Consider the following 19,856-nt stretch of genomic DNA (forward strand, 5'->3'; position numbering starts at 1 on the left):
TCTTGTCCAACACTTGATTAAAGTTGTTTGGGCTTGGTTATATTAAAGTCAGTTACCAAACCAGTAGTTTGGTTATTGTAGGTAAGTTTCAGTACTGTTTAGCATTTAAAATTATACAGTATAATGCACTTTTTTTTTAAACTGTTGTGCTTTAGCCTACTGGTAAGATCAATTCACTAAGTGATGAGTATGAATGCTGATATCTTATGTCGGCATTTATAAGTACTACTCTACTTCTAAGGTGAAGTTCTCTTAAAACATTCAATTTGACGCCCTACTTTCAGCCTGCTGGTGGCGCCAAATAGCCGGTTTCGTCAAATAACCTACGTTTAACACACATTTTGTCCGCATGTGTTGCATTGTCAAACGTGCTGGTTACGTTGTTGCAGCTAGCCATTTACAATGTTTACCACAATACTTGGTAGCTATATTGTCTCCTAACCTGTCTGAATCATTTTCCAAACAAGATAGGCTAGAGCTTAGGCTACTTAGTTTTGTCTTTGTAAAAGTTTAAGGTCAGGCCTATGGGTTTTCCCCGCAACTGTATTTATGTCCCGTCTGGTGAGCAACGAAAGGAGAAACTAACAGACCGTTTACTTTGGTTTCGAAACCAGCCGGACAGCAGAACACCTGTCTTCAGCTGCCTTGTTAAAGCCACTTCCTCCTCACCCACATCCTCAGCAGGCAGCTAGAACCAGTAGGCTGCATAGAGGCTAGGGGTGCAAGGAGGAAGTGGCTGTGCAGCTGTAAAATCCTATTGTTGCCTCCCATCATCCCATGTATTCTGCAAAGCGCATTTCCATATCATTGAATAAAATACTTCCTGAAATAAATAGGCCTGTAATATTGATTGCTTATAGAAGCCAAAACCAGTCTAGACTACGATGACACCATTGCAGGAGGAGTGTGTGTGAGAGAAAGTGTGTGTGTATTATGTTTTTGGTGTTTACTATCCTTGTGGGGAACAGAAGTCCTCACAAGGATAGTAAAACAAGGAACATTAGGACAAGTAGAGGCAATTTTCTGGTCCCCACAAGGAAGTCTAGTTTAGGGTTAGGAGTTAGGGATATGTGATTTTGAATGCCAATCAATTGTTTGGTACCTAAACGGATTGTAAAACAAATTGTGTGTGTGTGACATTGTGTAGAGGGCGGGTTCGGGGTCGGAGAGGTATAGTGGCGGGCGGCGCCTATGTTGCCCCTGCCCCTTCTTTCCTCCGCTGTGTGGGGCTGGTAGCCTGAACTTGAACACTGGCTGGTGCACAGTTAGTCACGACGACGTCCCGTCCGTGCCATAGAGCTAGACAGTCATTCGGTCAAGGCTATTCTTATCAACTTGATACTTAAAAAAAAAAAAAATCGATTCCGATTTGGAGTGTGGATGCACCAGCAGAACATTGACTGGTGTGATTTAGCAGAATGTCCAGACGCAAACAAGGCAGCCGACCGCAACACCTGAGTGCAATTCAAGGTAAGCTGAGAGGCCACGTCCATAGTTTCCTAATAAGAGGTAGCCTATATGAATATTATGTATTTCATATACAAACTATTCATGTTACAATTATATATATTATATTTTTGGTCGGTGGGGGTTGTATCAGTCAGGCTATGATGGTATGCGCACCTTGACATTGAAGTTGAATCATTGATAAAAGTTTTATCAATATTTTTTTTAAATAGCTGATATATAGGCCACACTCAGTTTTGTAACAAATACAGTTAAAATAAATGAAATATGTTCGTAGGCGACACAACAGGTCGCTTTAAGCATAGGTAATAAATGAACATTTTTGCTCTGGGTTCTAAAAAAAAAAAGGGGACACGGCGTTATACTTTATTTCCTTGCTGGCCCACTGTCTTTTTTTCTGGGTTTTCTTTGTCTTGTCTGTGGAGACTGTTTTGAATGATCTCCTATTTTGTGTTTGAATGATCTCCTGTTTTGTGTTTGAATGATCTCCTGTTTTGTGTTTGAATGATCTCCTGTTTTGTGTTTGAATGATCTCCTGTTTTGCCCACGCGTACGCTTCCTTGTGGGGCAGACCGCGTGTTCAAGACACCGTACGTGTATGACCAGGCGAGAGAGGAGCTGGATACAGTCTGCCCTCACAACAACCCCGCTGACCTCTTCCACTTATCCCAGTTTCTTCAAAAATATATCCTGGATACCCCCCATACACTTGACTTTTGACTAGGCCTATGTAGGCCATCATAATGATCTATAGTTTCATGTCAAAAGGATACAAGGCTCTGGTTAAGCCACGGGGTTATGTTGAGATCGTTTTTCTTCTCCAGGGCACCGTGGGCACGCGTTTGACTAAAACACTGAAGTGCTTTGAAAGAAACATGTATCTTTTCTCTGTTCCCTAACGAAGGCCAGTCGAGAGTCTAGTTTGACCACACGCCTTGACTATTCATGGTGTTCGTGCAACCGCGCCTAGCTTGTCTGCACTGAAACAGGAAAGGTGACATTTTTGAGTAACCACCGGTGAGCTCCTCAGCGCGACTGTACTGTCTGTACCTGTCCTGTACTCGGCCTTGTCCGGGCAGGTGAAGCCCTTCCAAGCGTTAAGGTGTGTGTACATGCCCGTATTGACTCCCTCCCTCCACTCTTTTATCGAGTTTTGAGGACCAGTCAAACAACTCTGTCTGGAGCAACTCCAAACCTGACCAACGGTCGTTAACCATCCCTGCTGTTGGCTGAGTGTACATGGGTCATAAATGAGTCATGGACGTGTTCTTTTGTAGCCTACGTTTATGGCTCTGATGAGAAAGACTGAAATTAAAGTTGAATCTGAAACTAGGCTACATCCCTGCGAGGTGCTAAAATCTAAACCATACATTTCATTTTAGTAATCTCATGTTAGACTCATAAACTCCCTTTAGTGATCATGATTCATTTGGCCTCAAACCCTGAGTGAATCTGAACATCTTCAAGTCATGGCCTCTCACTTTCTCAAAAACGGGTCAGTTCCTTGCCTAGTTGTTGAGAAATTGTGTTGACAGGTGTTAACGTTCAGGGATTGGTATCCATTTATAAATATATATTTTTTACTTCACTATAAATATATATTTTTTACTAAGCAATGATGTCAGTGAACACATCATGCAGCCTGCCGTCTCGGAGAAAGGAGCGGTTGGGGGGAATTGGTCAGTGTCGGCTGACTGGAATAGCCTGACTTCCACTGTAGCCCCGGTGGAGTGGCTCAGCATCAAAAGTAGCATTTTAAGACATTTTTCTCTGAAGGCCATATCAGCAATTGCCCAATCAACATGGTGTCTGACCACCCATGGTCTCCCTGTTGTAAGATCTTACAGGATGACATGAAGGAAAAAAATACAAGTTCTTAGTAATTGCTATTTTCTTAAATGTTCATCTTCCTCTCTCTGTCTTTGCCGCCTTTCCAGTAACACTCCCCTGCCCTAATTACTTTCACACTCTCCCCCTCTTCTTTATCTAACTCTCCCTCACTCATCTTTCTCAGATGCCCCTGAGCCCTCGGACACTGCCGTTCCTTCGTTATTAGAGGAGTGGGGGTCCCTTCCCCAGGTCAGGGGTCGTGAGGAGAGTCGTGACCTGCTGACCTGTGGGCAGTGCGATCAGGCCTTCCCTCTCGCCCGCATCCTGGCCTTCATCCAGCACAAACAGGGGGGCTGCCACTCCCGGAATCACGACCCCAACACTCACACCCCTCCCTCCCCAGCCCACCGAACACAGCAACGCGGTGTTGTCACTCAGGTAGAGGCTGGGTTCGTGGAGCTGAGGAGAGTGACGGACAGGTCCAGAGGGGAGGAGCATAGTGTGAAGGTGGCGCCTAACAGAACAGGTGAGTGCCGGCAGGTCCCTAATTAGTTACTTTAAAAAATATATATATTTCTTGCTTTTGTTTTCTTCTCCCCCCTTCCAGTCCAGCTCATTAAATGGGCGTTGCTGTGCTGCGGAGGCCTCTGAGTTAGCGACGTGCTGGGTAATTGTGTGGAAAGGTTAGGCAGCAGTGTTTTGAGGCCCCAGGGGGCCCCTGAGGGCTCCAATGCACCTGAGCTCCCCTCTATCTCCTTGACACACTCTCTCAGGTGAAGTGGCCAGGTAAACACGTAGGGCAAGGCACAGTGCTCTCTGGCCACGCAATAACACGGCCTGCACTCACTGGAGGATTGGCTGTGCTAAGCTGAGAGGGACGATGAGATAGTGTCACAACAGGCTATGGTGTGGTCATACTTCACAACATGTTTAAAAGGATAATGTCACCATCGTTCTGGTGTGTTTGCATGGCTTCTCAGTGCAGGTGTACGTTGTCCATCAGATGGGCATCCCAATCATCTGCATTTAGATGAGACTTAGGGCGGCAGGTAGCCACTGTTAGAGCTACAGGTAGCCTTGCGGTGAGAGCGTAGAAACAGCAACCGAAAGGTCGCTTGTTCGAATACTCACGCCGATCAGGTGAAAAATCCATCAATGTGCCCATGAGCAAGGCACTTAACCTTCATTTGCACCAGGAGCGCCATACTTCTATGGCTGACCCTGTAAAACAACACATTTCACTGCACCTATCCTGTGTATGTGACAATAAAATATATTTTTATGTTTTGTTCATATGCATATTTTTGGAACTGGGACCCTTACACTCTCTTTCTCAGACACACACGCACGCACACAGCCACTTGCACTTCCTTCCTTTGTGTAACGCTCAGGGGACTGCTGCATGCTCTGTTTCCGTCTGTCCGTGTCTTTCTCTTGTTTTTCTCTTTCGGTCTCTTCGCTTAGTGCCTGTTTTTCATGTTCTCTCTCAACAGCTCTCTATCTCTCGGTCTCTCGCTGCCTGTTTTACATGTTCTCTCTTTTTCTCTCTAACTCACTCTCTATCTCTAGCTGCTTTGTTTTCATGGTGGTATTGCTCTCGCTCTCTCTCTGTGTGTGTTTTTTTTCTTCTTCGTGCCCACAGGCGTTTACAACAGAGCTACCCACGTGCACTACCCAAGAGCTGTACCGTATCTCCACCAAGCAAAACAAGATCACTTTTGATAACGAAATGAGTCAATGGTGCATGACAACATGTACAGTTGAAGTCGGAAGTTTACATACACCTTAGCCAAATACATTTAAACTCAGTTTTTCACAATTCCTGACATTTAATCAGAGTAAAAATTCCCTGTTTTAGGTCAGTTAGGATCACCACTTTATTTTAAGAATGTGAAATGTCAGAATAATAGTAGAGAGAATGATTTCTTTCAGCTTTTATTTCTTTCATCACTCACATTCCCAATGGGTCAGAAGTTTAGTATTTGGTAGCATTGCCTTTAAATTGTTTAACTTGGGTCAAACGTTTGGGTAGCCTTCCAGAAGCTTCCCACAATAAGTTGGGTGAATTTTGGCCCATTTCCTCGTGACAAAACTGGTGTAACGGACTCAGTTTTGTAGGCCTCTTTGCTCGCACACGCTTTTTCAGTTCTGCCCATAAATCTTCTATAGGATTGAGGTCAGGGCTTTGTGATGGCCACTCCGATACCTTGACTTTGTTGTCCTTAAGCCTTTTTGCCACAACTTTGGAAGTATGCTTGGGGTCATTGTCCATTTGGAAGACCCATTTGCAACCAAGCTTTAACTTCCTGACTGATGTCTTGAGATGTTGCTTCAATGTATCCACATTTTCTTTCCTCATGATGCCATCTATTTTGTGAAGTGCACCAGTCCCTCCTGCAGCAAAGCACCCCACAACATGATGCTGCCACTGCCGTGCTTCACGGTTGGGATGGTGTTCTTCGGTTTGCAAGCCTCCCCCTTTTCCCTCCAAACATAACGATGGTCATTATGGCCAAAAAGTATTTTTGTTTCATCAGACCAGAGGACATTTCTCCAAAAAGTACGATTTTTGTCCCCATGTGCAGTTGCAAAACGCAGTCTGGCTTTTTTATGGCAGTTTTGGAGTGGCTTCTTCCTTGCTGAGCGGCCTTTCAGGTTATGTCGATATAGGACTCGTTTTACTATGGATATAGATACTTTTTTACCTGTTTCCTCCAGCATCTTCACAGGGTCCTTTGCTGCTGTTCTGGGATTGATTTGCACTTTTCGCACCCAAGTACGTTCATCTCTAGGAGACGGAATGCGTCTCCTTCCTGAGCGGTATGACGGCTGCGTCCCATGGTGTTTATACTTGCGCACTATTGTTTGTACAGATGAACGTGGTACATTCAGGCGTTTGGAAATTGCTCCCAAGGATGAACCAGACTTGTGGAGGTCTTGGCTGATTTCTTTTGATTTTCCCATGATGTCAAGCAAAGAGGCACTGAGTTTGAAGGTAGGCCTTGAAATACATCCACATGTACACCTCCAATTGACTCAAATTATGTAAATTAGCCTATCAGAAGCTTCTAAAGCCATGACATAATTTTCTGGAATTTTCCAAGCTGTTTAAAGGCACAGTCAACTTAGTGTATGTAAACTTCTGACCCACTGGAATTGTGATACAGTGAAATAATCTGTCTGTTAACAATTGTTGGAATAATTACTTGTGTCATGCACAAAGTAGATGTCCTAACCGACTTGCCAAAACTATAGTTTGTTAACAAGAAATTTGTGGAGTGGTTGAAAACCGAGTTTTAATGACTCCAACTTAAACGTAAACTTCCGACCTCAACTGTAGGTGTCTGGCTAGACTGTAAACTCTCCTTCCAGACTCATATTAAGCATCTCCAATCAACAATTAAATCTAGAATCGGCATCCTATTTCGCAACAAAGCCTCCTTCACTCACGCTGCCAAACATACCCTCGTAAAACTGACTATCTTACCGATCCTCGACTTCGGCAATGGCATTTACAAAATAGCCTTCAACACTACTCAGACTGCGTCCAGTTTGCTATCACAGTGCCATCCATTTTGTCACCAAAGCCCCATATACCATCCACCACTGCAACCTGTATGCTCTCGTCGGCTGGCCCTCGCTACATATTCGTCGCCAGACCCACTGGCTCCATGTCATCTAGAAGTCTTTGCTAGGTAAAGCTCTGTCTTATCTCAGCTCATTGGTCACCATAACACCCACCCGTAGCACGTGCTCCAGCAGGTATATCTCACTGGTCATCCCCAAAGCCAACACCTCTTTGGCCGCCTTTCCTTCCAGTGGCAGCAGAGAAATGACTGGAACGAATTGCGAAAATCACTGAAGTTGGAGACTTATATCTCCCTCACTAACTTTAAGCATCACCTTTCTGAGTAGCTTACCAATCGCTGCAGCTATACACATCCCATCTGTAAATAGCCCATCCAACTACCTACCTCATCCCCGTATTGTTTTAATTTACTTTTTTTTGTTGCTCTTTTGCACACCAGTATTTCTACTTGCACATCATCATCTGCACATCTATCACTAGTGTTGATTTGCTAAATTGTAATTACTTGGCTACTAAGGCCTATTTATTGCCTTACCTCCTTACTCCATTTGCTCACATTGTGTATATAGATTTTTCTATTGTGTTATTGACTGTACTTTTGTTTATCCCACGTGTAACTCTGTTGTTTGTCACACTGCTTTGCTTTATCTTGGCCAGGTCGCAGTTGTAAATAAGAACTTGTCAACTGGCCTATCTTGTTAAATAAAGCTGAAATTAAAAAACTACATTAAAAAAATAACCCAGTGATGTCAAAAACATGATTTTCCTGTGTTTTATATACAGTACCAGTCAAAAGTTTGGACACCTACTCATTCTAGGGTTTTTCTTTTTTTTGGACTATTTTCTACATTGTATAATAATAGTGAAGACATTAACACATATGGAATCATGTGGTAACCTAAAAAATGTTGGTTAAGGCGACAAATCAAAATTAGATTCTTCAAAGTAGCCACCCTTTGCCTTGACAGCTTTGCGCCCTCTTGGTGTTCTCTCAACCAGCTTCATGGGGAATGAAGGAGTTCCCACATGCTGAGCACTTGTTGGCTGCTTTTCCTTCGCTCTGCTGTCCAACTAATCCCAAACCATTTCAATTGGGTTGAGGTCAGGTGATTGTGGAGGCCAGGTCATCTGATGCAGCACTCCATCACTCTCCTTCTTGGTCAAATAGCCCCTACACAGCCTGGAGGTGTGTTTTGGGTCATTGTTCTGTTGAAAAACAAATGATAGTCCCACTAAGCACAAACCAGATGGGATGCCATATCGCTGCAGAATGCTGTGGTAGCCATGCTGGTTAAGTGTGCCTTGAATTCTAAATAAATCACAGACAGTGTCACCAGCAAAGCACCATCACACCACCTCCTCCATGCTTCACGGTGGGAAGTTCCTTGGTGTCCACATCACCAACGATCTATCATGGTCCAAACACACCAAGACAGTTGTGAAGAGGGCATGACAAAACCTTTTCCCTCCCTGGAGACTGAAAAGATTTGGGATGTCTCCCCAGATCCTCAAAATTCTACTGCACCATCGAGAGCATCCTGACCAGTTGCATCACCGCCTGGTATGGCAACTGCTCGGCATCTGACCGTAAGGCGCTGCAGAGGATAGTGAGTACAGCCCAGTACATCACTGGGGCCAAGCTTCCTGCAATCCAGGATCCATATAATAGGCAGTGTCAGAGGAAAGCCCATAAAATTGTCAGATTCCAGTCACGCAAGTCATAGACTGTTTTCTCTGCTACCGCACCAGTGGTACCGGCGCGCCAAGTCTAGGACCAAAAGGCTCCTTAACAGCTTCTACCCCCAAGCCATAAGACTACTGAACAACTAATCAAATGCCCACCCGGACTATTACATTGCCCCCCCCCCCCCCATTTGTTTTGTACACTGCTGCTATTTGCTGTTTATTGTCTATGCATAGTCACTTCACCCCTAACTATATGTACAAATACCTCTAACCTGTACCCCGCACACTTGACTCGGTACGGGTACCCCCTGTATATAGCCTCGTTATTGTGTTACTTTTATTTCGTAGTTTTGATGTCTTCACTATTATTCTACAATGTAGAAAATAGGCAAAATAAAGAGAAACCCTGGAATGAGTAGGTGCGTCCAAACTTTTGACTGGTGCTGTATATTTCCACACTGATGTTGGAATAATACGGCGATATTGTGAAAATGACGACAATTCTCTATTGGTGTAACAGCTGTTTTAAAAAGACCACCTGGAATTTCAGCCTGTTTTGGTGGGATGGAGTTGTTTCCAACCTCTCTGCCAATAACAGCTAGTTTTCAGTTTTCCCTACCCACTTAGACCACTCCTAGACAGTCCTAGCTAAATTCTTGCTTACCAAATTGCTCTTTGCCAAGAAGCTATTTTTGTTTCTTTTTGACAATTTTAATTGAAAACAATGACAGTAAGGCACTACATTTTTACCCCAAAATGATTGGATATTGAAATAAAAACGTCTGCGTTGGACTTTTTTTTTTTTTAAGTAACTCAAGTTAAACGTGCTTGGATTTAATACAGTACTGTATGCGCTACGTGTTGTAGGGCTTTCTGACTGTGGGAAGGAGAGTGAACATGCAGTAGCGGTGCGTGGGTAAAATCACTGGGGAAGCCCCATCCCCCAAAAAACATTACAACCTACGTGGAAAGATGAAATTGTGTTTGCTCTATTACCTATTAGTTCATATGCCTTGTGACCGTGAGATGGGTAGGTCTCACTGTCTACTGTTCATTTGTTTAAACTCTGACCCACCCATTTCATTCACAGTATATCATCACTCATATGGTAGCTAAATTATTCTCACTTTTCTACACTGTATATGGTATCTTTGCACTGGCACAAGGGAGAAATGTTTGTTTTTTGTAGTTCAAACGTTTGGGGTCACTTAGAAATGTTATTTTAAATTTTCTTTCAAAAATAAGGACATCAAATTGATCAGAAAACATTGTTAATGTTGTAAATGACTATTGTAGCTGGAAACGTTTAACATTTTTATTTTTTTAATGGAATATCTACATAGGCGTACAGAGGCCCATTATCATCAACCATCACTCCTGTGTTCTAATGGCACGTTGTGTTAGTTAATCCAAGTTTATAATTTTAAAAGGCTAATTGATCATTAGAAAACCCTTTTGCAATTATGTTAGCACAGCTGAAAACTGTTGTTCTGATTAAAGGAGCAATAAAACTGTCCTTCTTTAGACTAGTTGAGTATCTGGAGCATCAGCATTTGTGGGTTAGATTATAGGCTAGAAACAAAGAACATTCTTCTGAAACTCGTCAGTGTATTCTTGTTCTGAGAAATAAAAGCTATTCCATGCAAGAAATTGCCCCAAACCTTTGAACGGTAGTGTGTGATATACACCTTTTGGCCGAAACAATAAGAAGACACAGTGGCAGAATAAATTCAACCACACCTTTTGTTTCATCACTAAACTGGAGAGCAACCTCTGTCCGGTGAAAGCATATGGCTTTACATGACCTACAGCATGGTCAAGGAAGTTAATGTTTCCGACATTTTCGGACTATTAAACAACTAATGATTTAGAACCACAGAGTTACTACAAGTCACAAAGAAAACAGGAGCTGCCTCCAATATTCCAGCACCATTTCAACATCATCAAATCATCTATGCTATCACCTATGTTAGAACCATTAACAATCATTAAAATCCAGATCATTACAGATCATACAAATCATTAAAATCCAGACAGAAAATATTTACACAAGAAGCAACCTATTATCACACATGTTAAAAGATTCCAAAAACAATTTAGTTCAACGGAAGCTAAATATGATGTCCATTGTTCTAATTTCTTGTGTGTGCGTTCGTTGAAGTACATTTTTTTGGACTCACCCTGCCGTCCTCTCTTTCATGTTGACAAAACGGTCTATGACTCTGTCATACAGGAAATGCTTTAATTTTTTTTTATTGTCCTAGGCTACTTGGCTAAAATGCTTCCTTGCTAGCCTAACTTCCATTCATGGGCAACGTTAGCTAGTTAACATTAGCCTTCTACATCTAGCTACATGTTCGACTTCCATCCTCTCAGGCCAGGGGAACAGTGTATGGATTTATGGTTGGATCAGAATCGCCGCGGTAATCCAAATCCCTATCTCCATCCATGGCTAATTTAGGAAAGGGACAATTTTAACTAGCTAGCTTGCCAACGGAGGACAACAAGATGCAACAATTAAAGTTTTTTTCTTCTATCAATGACGTTTTGCTCTCGATGTGATTAGAGGGAAGCCAAATCCAAATTGACTTCACTTGACTTTTTTTTTTTTTGGGTGTGCCAGGACCATTCATAGTTGAGTACACTCAGTTTAGCTCAACGCTGATTGACTATTGTTTTATACTTTTATATCAAGGGAGGCTAAATGCTCACTGACTTCACTTGCATTAAGTGCTATGGTCGGCAACAGTCATACTATTTTTGAATGTTTTGTAGAAGCCTGGCTTCCCTTCGCCTCCATGAATACACGCCACAGTGAATGTCTGCTTGAGGAAGATGACTCAAAGTGAAAGAGCTGTTATCCCACAACGGATAGGTGTCCCTTCACACTAGTGTGTATGTGATAGCGAGAGATGGAAGAATGTGATGGGTTATTATGTCTCATTTTATTTGGTATTTATTCTACTTGTTTATTTTTTTCTTCTCATCTCTAACATTATTCTCCCCCCTCATCTTCAACAGACTCTCTCGCTTGCCCTCTTCCAATCTCCCCCCCACACTCTTTTCTCCTCCCTCTCTCTCCCTCGGGAGAAGCGATTCTGTCTGCTGCTCGTTAGTGCTCCTAGCCAATCTGCATTTTTAATTAGCACTTATTGCTTCTGCTTAATATTCAAGTGCGACCCCCGGGCCAAATGGGAATCCTTACAAAAAAGAGAGCGAATGAGAAACTGTCTGGGTATTGTGTTTCACTCCAGGACCCCGAGATAAAATGTCCCCCCCCCCCATCTGGGAGAGATTTGGAGGGTTAGGGGAGGCTGAGGGGTGGGAGGATGGGTCTGAAGTACAATCCAAGGGGTGACATTTTTGTGGTGTTTCTCGACCGGCACTGCTACATCCTTATTTTTTATCTTTCTCATCTTATCAACTTCTTTCCTACTCTACTCATCTCTTCGAGCTAAGTTAAAGGATGCGTCTACCATGTCTCCTATCCTCTCCAGGCAGAGAGGTGGAGAGGGAGAAAGAGTTGCTTTCTTTTTCATCTTTTCTCTCCTCCCCCTCCAGTAAAATACATAAGGATTTTGACTTCAGGAAACAAGAAAGAGGCTTATACCAGAATCGGCTTTGAACCATTACAAAAAAATAGAACAGTTCCCCCCCCCCCCCTCAATTTTAGGATCTTCTTTCCAATTTAGATTTATGCAAAAAGGCCTCATTTTGTCAAGCTGGCTGAGTCAGTCCCTGATTTACATAAAGCCTTCGTTTTCTCGGTTCCGCTAATTAGCAATTTGCAGCTTAATTGGAGAGTGGTTCTCGGTTAAGAGACAAAGCTAACCACGTTTAAAAAATGTCTCCAGATGTACTTAACTATCCATCTCCCCTTTCTGCTGGCCTCCGTCTCTGTCCTTCCTTTTTTTTTTATCTTTCATATTTTTCATCTTTCATCTCTCCCTTGCTTCTGGTCCAATCAACAGCCTTTCGCTATCTCTGTGTCCCTCTCTCCTTGGCTTCTGTCTCAAGAAGGAAGAGAGGCAGGAAGAATGCATTTTTTTTAAATATATATTTTTGAACTTCAGACTACCTTTTCCTGTGGACCTGACCCAGAGAATGTTAAGCATCTTCCCTCTTGCTGTAGTCGTTCACTCTTCGCTGACTGAACAAGTTTAGTTTCTCTGCACCTAACCATTGCCCTAACCAGACTGCCTTTTCATGCTGTGTTTCTTTTATATTCTAGCTATCCACAATAGTTCCCACTGTCTGATGTGTGCTGTTTTAATAAAACCTATTGAGAACCCTTACATATTTTTCAGATCAAGAAAATGTTTGGCTTGTTTACTAACTGTTTGTTTCTGTAACAGAAGAGCCGTCCTGCTTTACCTGCCAGCTGTGTGAGTGTGTGTTGCCCTCTGCCTGGGCCCTGCTCCAACACGCCCAGCACACACACTCCTTCAGCATCTACCAGGAGGACGGGGAGAGGGATGAGGAGGAGCAGATGGGAAGAGGGGGTCACCAGTACTCCAAACCTGCAGCCACCCTGGATCCCTGTCAACTGAGCCAAACCCTGGCCACCGCCTTCCACCCTTCCGTTCTGCGTCTGCCCCACATCTTCCGTCCACGCCAGAACCACAGGCCAGCTTCTCAGGCCAGCTCCACCCCTTCCTCCAGAGAACGACAGGCCCTCAACTTCTGTCTGAGGGAGCAGGCTGAGGGCGGTAACACCACTGCTGGTGTTCTGGCCCCCTCTCCGTCCCCCCCGGCCGCCTCTTCCTTCCCCCAGTGCGGGCCCATCCAGGCGGGGTTTCCCTGTGAGTTGTGTGGCCAGAGCTTCCATTCTCTACGAAGCCTTTCAGCCCACCGGAGGACCCACGCATGTGAGCGGCCCTACCACTGTGGCTTGTGTGACCAGGCCTTTGCCCAGAGTGGTCAGCTGGCTCGCCACATGAGGAGTCACCGCAGAGAGACGGGCGTGGGTAGAGGAGTGGGCTACGAGGAGGTGGGGCTGGTAGGGGAGGATGAGGTAGGTCGGCAGGGGATGAGGAGATTTGTAATGCAGGGTGCAGGAGAGGGGGTGTTGAGTGGAGAACCAGGAGAGAGGGAGACCTCTGAGGTGTCCCTGTCCAAGCATCACTCCCCAGACTCTGGACTGATCCTTCTCTCCTCCCAGCCTGGAGGTCCAGACATGAGCCTGCTCAGGCTGTTCCAACCCCAGGGAGAAGCGGCGGACGATGAGGTGGAGGGACAAGAGGAGCCCCAGCATGCGTCCCCCTGTGCCAGCCCCTCAGAGGGGTCACTGGAAAGCGGAGAGACTGGGGGCAGTGGGGAGAGTGGCATTGCCAGCGGAAACTGCACCCCCAAACGGCCGGAGAGGGAGGACAGGGCTCAGGTAGGGGGGGAGTGGGAGAGCGAGCGGGACGGAGAGATGGCGGATGGCGAGAAGGAGTGGCTTGCAGGCGGGAGCAGCGAGGTGGTCCAGGAGTGGCAGAGGGAGAGCGAACGGCGAGGAGGAAACGGCGTCATCAGCAGTAACAGTGGTAACAATGACGGGGGGTCAGGGAAGAAGAAGAAGGAGGAGGCCTGTGAGTACTGTGGGAAACAGTTCCGGAACAGCAGCAACCTGACGGTGCACCGGCGCAGCCACACTGGAGAACGACCCTACCAGTGTGGCCTGTGCAGCTACGCATGCGCCCAGAGCTCCAAGCTCACACGACACATGAAGACCCACGGCGCACACGGGGCCCGCGCCCCATTCCTGTGCCAGCTGTGCGGGGTGCCCTTCACTGTGTACGCCACCCTGGAGAAACACCTGAAGAAGGTGCACGGGCTGAGCCATGCCAGCGTCGGGACCTACACCAAGGCCAGCGCAGCTGATGTCAACTGGGCCCTTGTCAAAATGGATGACAGGGTGGTCATCAAGATGGAGGTGGATGAAGCCAGTACGGACCAGACAGAAAACAACATGGCTGCCATGGAGGAGATGGGATTGGAGGCTGAGGAGAACCAGAAAGGGGAGGTGGATGGTACTGTCAGCCCAGCCGTAGTGGAGGAAAGTGTGGGTGAGCTTTCTACTGAAGGCAGTGCGGACGTGGGCTTGGCGTAAACTTCTGGTCCACTTTAGCCGTCATATCACACTTTTGTACACTGACCAAGACATTCAAAAGCACTGGCTTGGACTGTCACTCATTCCAACCACTTTGACCAACATAAATATCCATAGAATTGTAGTGAACCTTTCCTAGCACTCAACTGGGAATCAGTTCATACTGGAATCTAGGTACCAACCCTGCTCTCCTCTTAATTCCCTATCTATGCAATGCTGAGGTACATCACGTCTCGCCCGAGCTGATAATTAGCATATGCAAACCCGCCTACTTAGACCACAGCACAAAACCCTGACATGCAATGGAAAGGAGGGCGGCAAATGGGACTTGAGAACAGGAAGTCAACCACCACAGTCCACCAGAAACACAGGAAGTTGATCACCCTGCTCCAGCACAATATAGGAAGTGGACACCTGTGGTCAATCGATTGGTTCACTCAGTCAACATACTAATGATGATTACCAATCAGAACTGTCAAATGTAGAAAGCAAAAAAAGGCTTGTAATTATTTGTATTTTTTTTATATCTAGTGGCATGAGATTACTATGATAGTGAGTCTTTCATATCCTGTTCTGTTGCTGTGGTGACAACTGACAGGGTGGTTGTCGCGCTCTAATTCATCCACAGACTTGTTGTTTGGACAGAGATGGGGTCAAAGGGGAAACAAACCCAAACACAGGTTGCCTGCAGTTTCTCAGTATCCTTTTTAAATGTGCTTTTGTCACAACACTTGCCACTTAACGTAAAGTTTACAATGCTCGCGAAGGCCCGGCAAAGTTCAGTTGTTCCTCTGTGTGTATGGATGTTATTTTTATTGATGTGTATAAATCTCATCTGCTGAAGTTTTCCTAGCTTAGCTGCTAAGCATAAAAAACTGCCATTTAACTTCAAATGAAACAGGTTTGGAGTTATTTCCTTTTGTACATCATAATTGGGGTATCTTTTTCTTTCCTTTGTTTACATTCATAAAACGCTGAACCCCTTGAAGCTTTCGTATGCATGTTTTGCTGCCATTGGAAATGTGTCCTTTATTTATGGGCACTGCATGTTAGTGGTTGGCAAATGAAACTACAGGTTGGAGAGCTATAGTAAATGGCTTGTTGATGGGTGGGAGAGTTTTGTGGGTAACACTGTGTGTGCAGGGAAATTATTTGGTAACACTTGACTTGAACTTTCGGTCAAATGCCTCGCTAACTATAACCGAAACATGACAAGCTGTTTTATTTGCTTGGAAACGGAGCCTGTGCCTGCGACAACGATGCACGCAGCGGAAGGCAAGATAACAGTGGCTAACCTTTTAGCTGTAGTGGCTGAGAACATGGTTTGAGTGAAGTGTCACCAACTATTTTGTGACTACTGTGACTTACATTATTATTATTGATGTCAATATACACTGGCGGCAGGGAACCCTTGTTTTTGGACACTTTGAAAAAACAATTCTTTGCGTTGTGTGTAAAATGTGTACGATTTGATGGACATGAGCGGCGTATACTTGTTCAGGGACCAATGTTATGTACATAGAATGGCACTCGTAGATGTCGTTGCCACTGATTTCGTCAATTGACTGTGCTGTATGCCTCAAACTCAACCAAGAATTCTGGGAAACTGAGTTTCCTCTGTCTGTGCTGACTACAATGAGGTTAACTACACCACTGTCTTTTGTAAACTTGACACCATTTTGTCATTGACCTGGTTATGAGGAGTCTTATTAAAGAATTGAGGCAAAGCGATCTCTCTCTCTTGTGTGTGCTTGTGCGCATTTCGGTCTCACACAGTGTAGGAATGGCGAACCCGCTCCTGAAACATCAGACGGATGTAAACGAGCATAGAGGGTCCCTCATCCAGTGCTGTGACATTAAACATTCATAACTCAGGATGACTGAAGTCAGTCCACAGAGAAACGACCCACACAGATCAAACTAACACCAACCGAAAGAGTTCCTAAAAGGCGGTGACGGGACACAATCTGTAGGCCAGTTGAACTTTATGTAGTATGGGTAGGAAGGCTACATATCCAGGGAATTGGGATGGGATGGGCAAGCTGGAAGGCTTCTAGGGGGTACTGGGTGTCAGGGGGTTGAACTCGCATTGGGGGAAGCATTGTAATTGCTTACTGCACCAGCATCCTATAGCCTTGGCCCTGCCCCTTCTAATGACAAGGCAGCTCTATGATCCTATAGCTCATTAACAGCAAGGCTTTTTAATGAGGTTTCAGCAGGGCGGATGGGGGGGGGCACCAGATGTGCGCACACATACGCCCACTATCAATTACTATTGTGTAGAGAACCAAAGCCATTCACTGGACCAGACCCAGACGAGTTGGTCCGCTCTTCTCCCCAAAGAGGGTGAGAGGGCAAGTGTGGGACAGGTAACCACCTCCACTGCTCCCCTTGGAGCCAAGGCAGATCCGCTACGTGGTCAGTCCTGCGCCACTTGGTGTCTGAATGGACCCAGTTTACGTAAAGGTAAGGTGATGGTCCCGTGTGGCTCAGTTGGTAGAGCATGGTGTTTGCAACGCCAGGGTTGTGGGTTCGATTCCCACGGGGGACCAGTACGGAGAAAGAAAAGAAAAGTATGAAATGTATGCATTCACTACTGTAAGTCGCTCTGGATAAGAGCGTCTGCTAAATGACGTAAATGTGATACAAAGCAGTGCGGTAGCCACCACGGTAAGTGGTGCGGTAGCCACCACGGTAAGTGCATACCTTCCCACCCTCAACTGGCCCTTCGTATTCCTGCCAGCCACCTCCAGTCCACGCCTCTGTACCGGAGCAACAATGACCAACCCTGACCCATTCACACCTCTCTGAACTTTAACAGATACGGGCTGTCCGCCAATAGAGCAGGGTAGGGTGCGGGGGAAATCCATCATCTGACCGCGGGTGTGCGCACACGTGTGTGTGTCTCACCAGGGCCGGCCAAGCCCAAGGCATGGACTTTGAGATCTAATAGCCGTGTCTCAGGTCTACAGAGAAGGCTTTTGTTGGGCAAGGACAGGGAGAGGGGTTATAGGAGGACGGGCTCATTGTAATGACTGGAATGGAGTCACACACATGGAAGCCATGTGTGTGACTCCATTCCATTTACTCCAGCCATTACGATGAGCCTGTCCTCTTATAACTCCTGCCACCAGCCTCCTCTGGTTTGACACTTATGGAACACTTCATATGTCTCTGCGGTTGCTCCTGCAGTGAAAAGGCCAGAAAGCCATCACGGTTGTGCAAGACTAAGAGCATTGTGTGTGTGTGTGTGTGTGTGTGTACAAAATAATTCCAGCTGAACCAATTGAAGTGTTTACAGAGCTAACAGCACACTCACGGTTACCTCCCCTGCCTTATGGCCATGCAGTCATGGGATAAATTTATGATATTGTCTTTGACTTAGTATTAGTATAATCTCAAGGGGTAAACACACTGTCGTATTGATAACTTTCATCATTGGATGTCTTATCTTAAATAGCCCAGACAGACATGCAGGTCTGTGATAAACTGTGGTATTATATGGGGCAGACCTGGAGCTACAAACATGCCTCTACCTTAAATTGGAAGTGAGGTTACGCCTTCTCATGTAAAAAGCCAATTCACTTCTCTTAATTATATGTCTTAACGTATGCCATCCAATCCTCCTCCCTGTGTCTCCCCTGTTCTTGGGGAACAGAACGGAAAAGGGAGTACAGTTTAGAAGGCAGGGCAGGGGTGAGGGTTCACACCAAAGGGGTGAGGAGAAAAGGGAGAGGTGCGTTTGGGAATGACTAGGCTGACCCTTCGTTCCCACGACCTCCACCTCCCTCCCCCCAACAAAGACCACAACGTGAAACCTAAACCCTGGAATTACACTCTCCCACCTTCCACCCCTCCCCTTCATCACCTAACTCTCCCAGTGAGAGTGTTAGAGGATGGGTGAGAGGCGACACGGCCCCAGCCGTCAATCCAGTCCAGTGCCATTCAACACCACGTAATGAGCAGGGGGAACAATGCATTCAGATGGTGTCCATTCTTCAGGGGTAATGTAATGGTATTGAATGGCGGGGAGGACCGTGTGAGAGTGGCCGTGCCGGACTTGTTTGGGGGATAGTTATGACAAGGTGGGGACGCTGTGATACAAGATTATGAGAAAAACTGTGCAGGATGTCTATTGATATCTGCCATTCAGCTGAAGGATGTCACACAAAGCAAACAGCAAACCTCTGGTCTAGGATCCATAGGATTTCAATGGACACAACTGCCTTCACACTGAAGCCTAAAGTTCACCATAATGGCTGATATTACCAGCATTGAGATGTGTGTTTAGGAGTGTTTTCCTAAAGATGAGTCATGTCCTCAAGTGTACAGTTTCAGTGAATAGCCTAACTGAACATCTGTATCTGCCTGATTCTCTTGAGTGAATTGTAGCCTAGTACACTGATCATACGTCATAGATGCCACTGTCTCCATCTCTCCATTCATGGTCTACGCCTCGTACTCTTTGTCAGGACCCACAGTGGTCGAAGCCTTGCTTAAAACTTGGAACATTTCAACTTCTTTATTTTCACTCCATTCATCACGCCTGTCATCATTTTTGGCACTATTGACACAGTGAACAGATTTTCTGGAATTCTCTTTGGAGTACTGTCATTTCAGTGGAAGCTCTCGCATCCACTGGTTGAATCTCAACCTCTTCCACCCACCTCAATACACCCTTATGACCAGCATAGAGAAAGATGGAAGCGACGTGATATTCTAACCCGCACCTTCACAGTCTCATTCGTCCATTAGCTACCTATTCATAAGGGGTGCAGGTAGTCTAGCGGTTAGAGCGTTGGGCCAGTAACTGAAAGTTTGCTAGATCAAATCCCTGAGCTGACAAGGTAAAAATCTGACGTTCTGCCCCTGAACAAGGCAGTTAACCCACTGTTCCTAGGCCGTCATTGTAAATAAGAATTTGTTTTTAACTGACCTGCCTAGTTAAATAAAGGTTAAATAAATAAATAAAACCTTCACTGCCACCTCCACCCACTCAATAACAAGCAGTATGTTAACACGTCCAACACGTGAACATGTGCCCTCTGCACCTGTGGTGACCCTGGTTATAAACCTGACTCTCTCTTGCTCTAAACACACCTGAGGGCCAGTCACAGGGTCATTCTAGCACACAAGCTAGCTCCTCTGACCCCAGATCCATTCTTCCAGCACACACACACACACACACAC

The 19,856-nt window shown here is 45.4% G+C and overlaps 1 protein-coding gene across 1 annotated transcript; it reads left to right on the forward strand.

Moving 5' to 3' along the window:
* Positions 1-1,193: 1,193 nt before the first annotated feature.
* On the forward strand, positions 1,194-16,397 carry LOC123729228 (B-cell lymphoma/leukemia 11B). Its single transcript, XM_045703506.1, has 3 exons — positions 1,194-1,470; positions 3,482-3,823; positions 12,928-16,397. The coding sequence occupies exons 1-3, from the start codon at positions 1,419-1,421 to the stop codon at positions 14,664-14,666; spliced, it is 2,133 nt and encodes a 710-aa protein (XP_045559462.1). The 5' UTR covers positions 1,194-1,418; the 3' UTR covers positions 14,667-16,397.
* Positions 16,398-19,856: the final 3,459 nt, after the last annotated feature.

Source organism: Salmo salar, chromosome ssa20, assembly GCF_905237065.1.
Source record: "Salmo salar chromosome ssa20, Ssal_v3.1, whole genome shotgun sequence".
In the NCBI taxonomy this organism is placed as follows: Eukaryota; Metazoa; Chordata; class Actinopteri; order Salmoniformes; family Salmonidae; genus Salmo; species Salmo salar.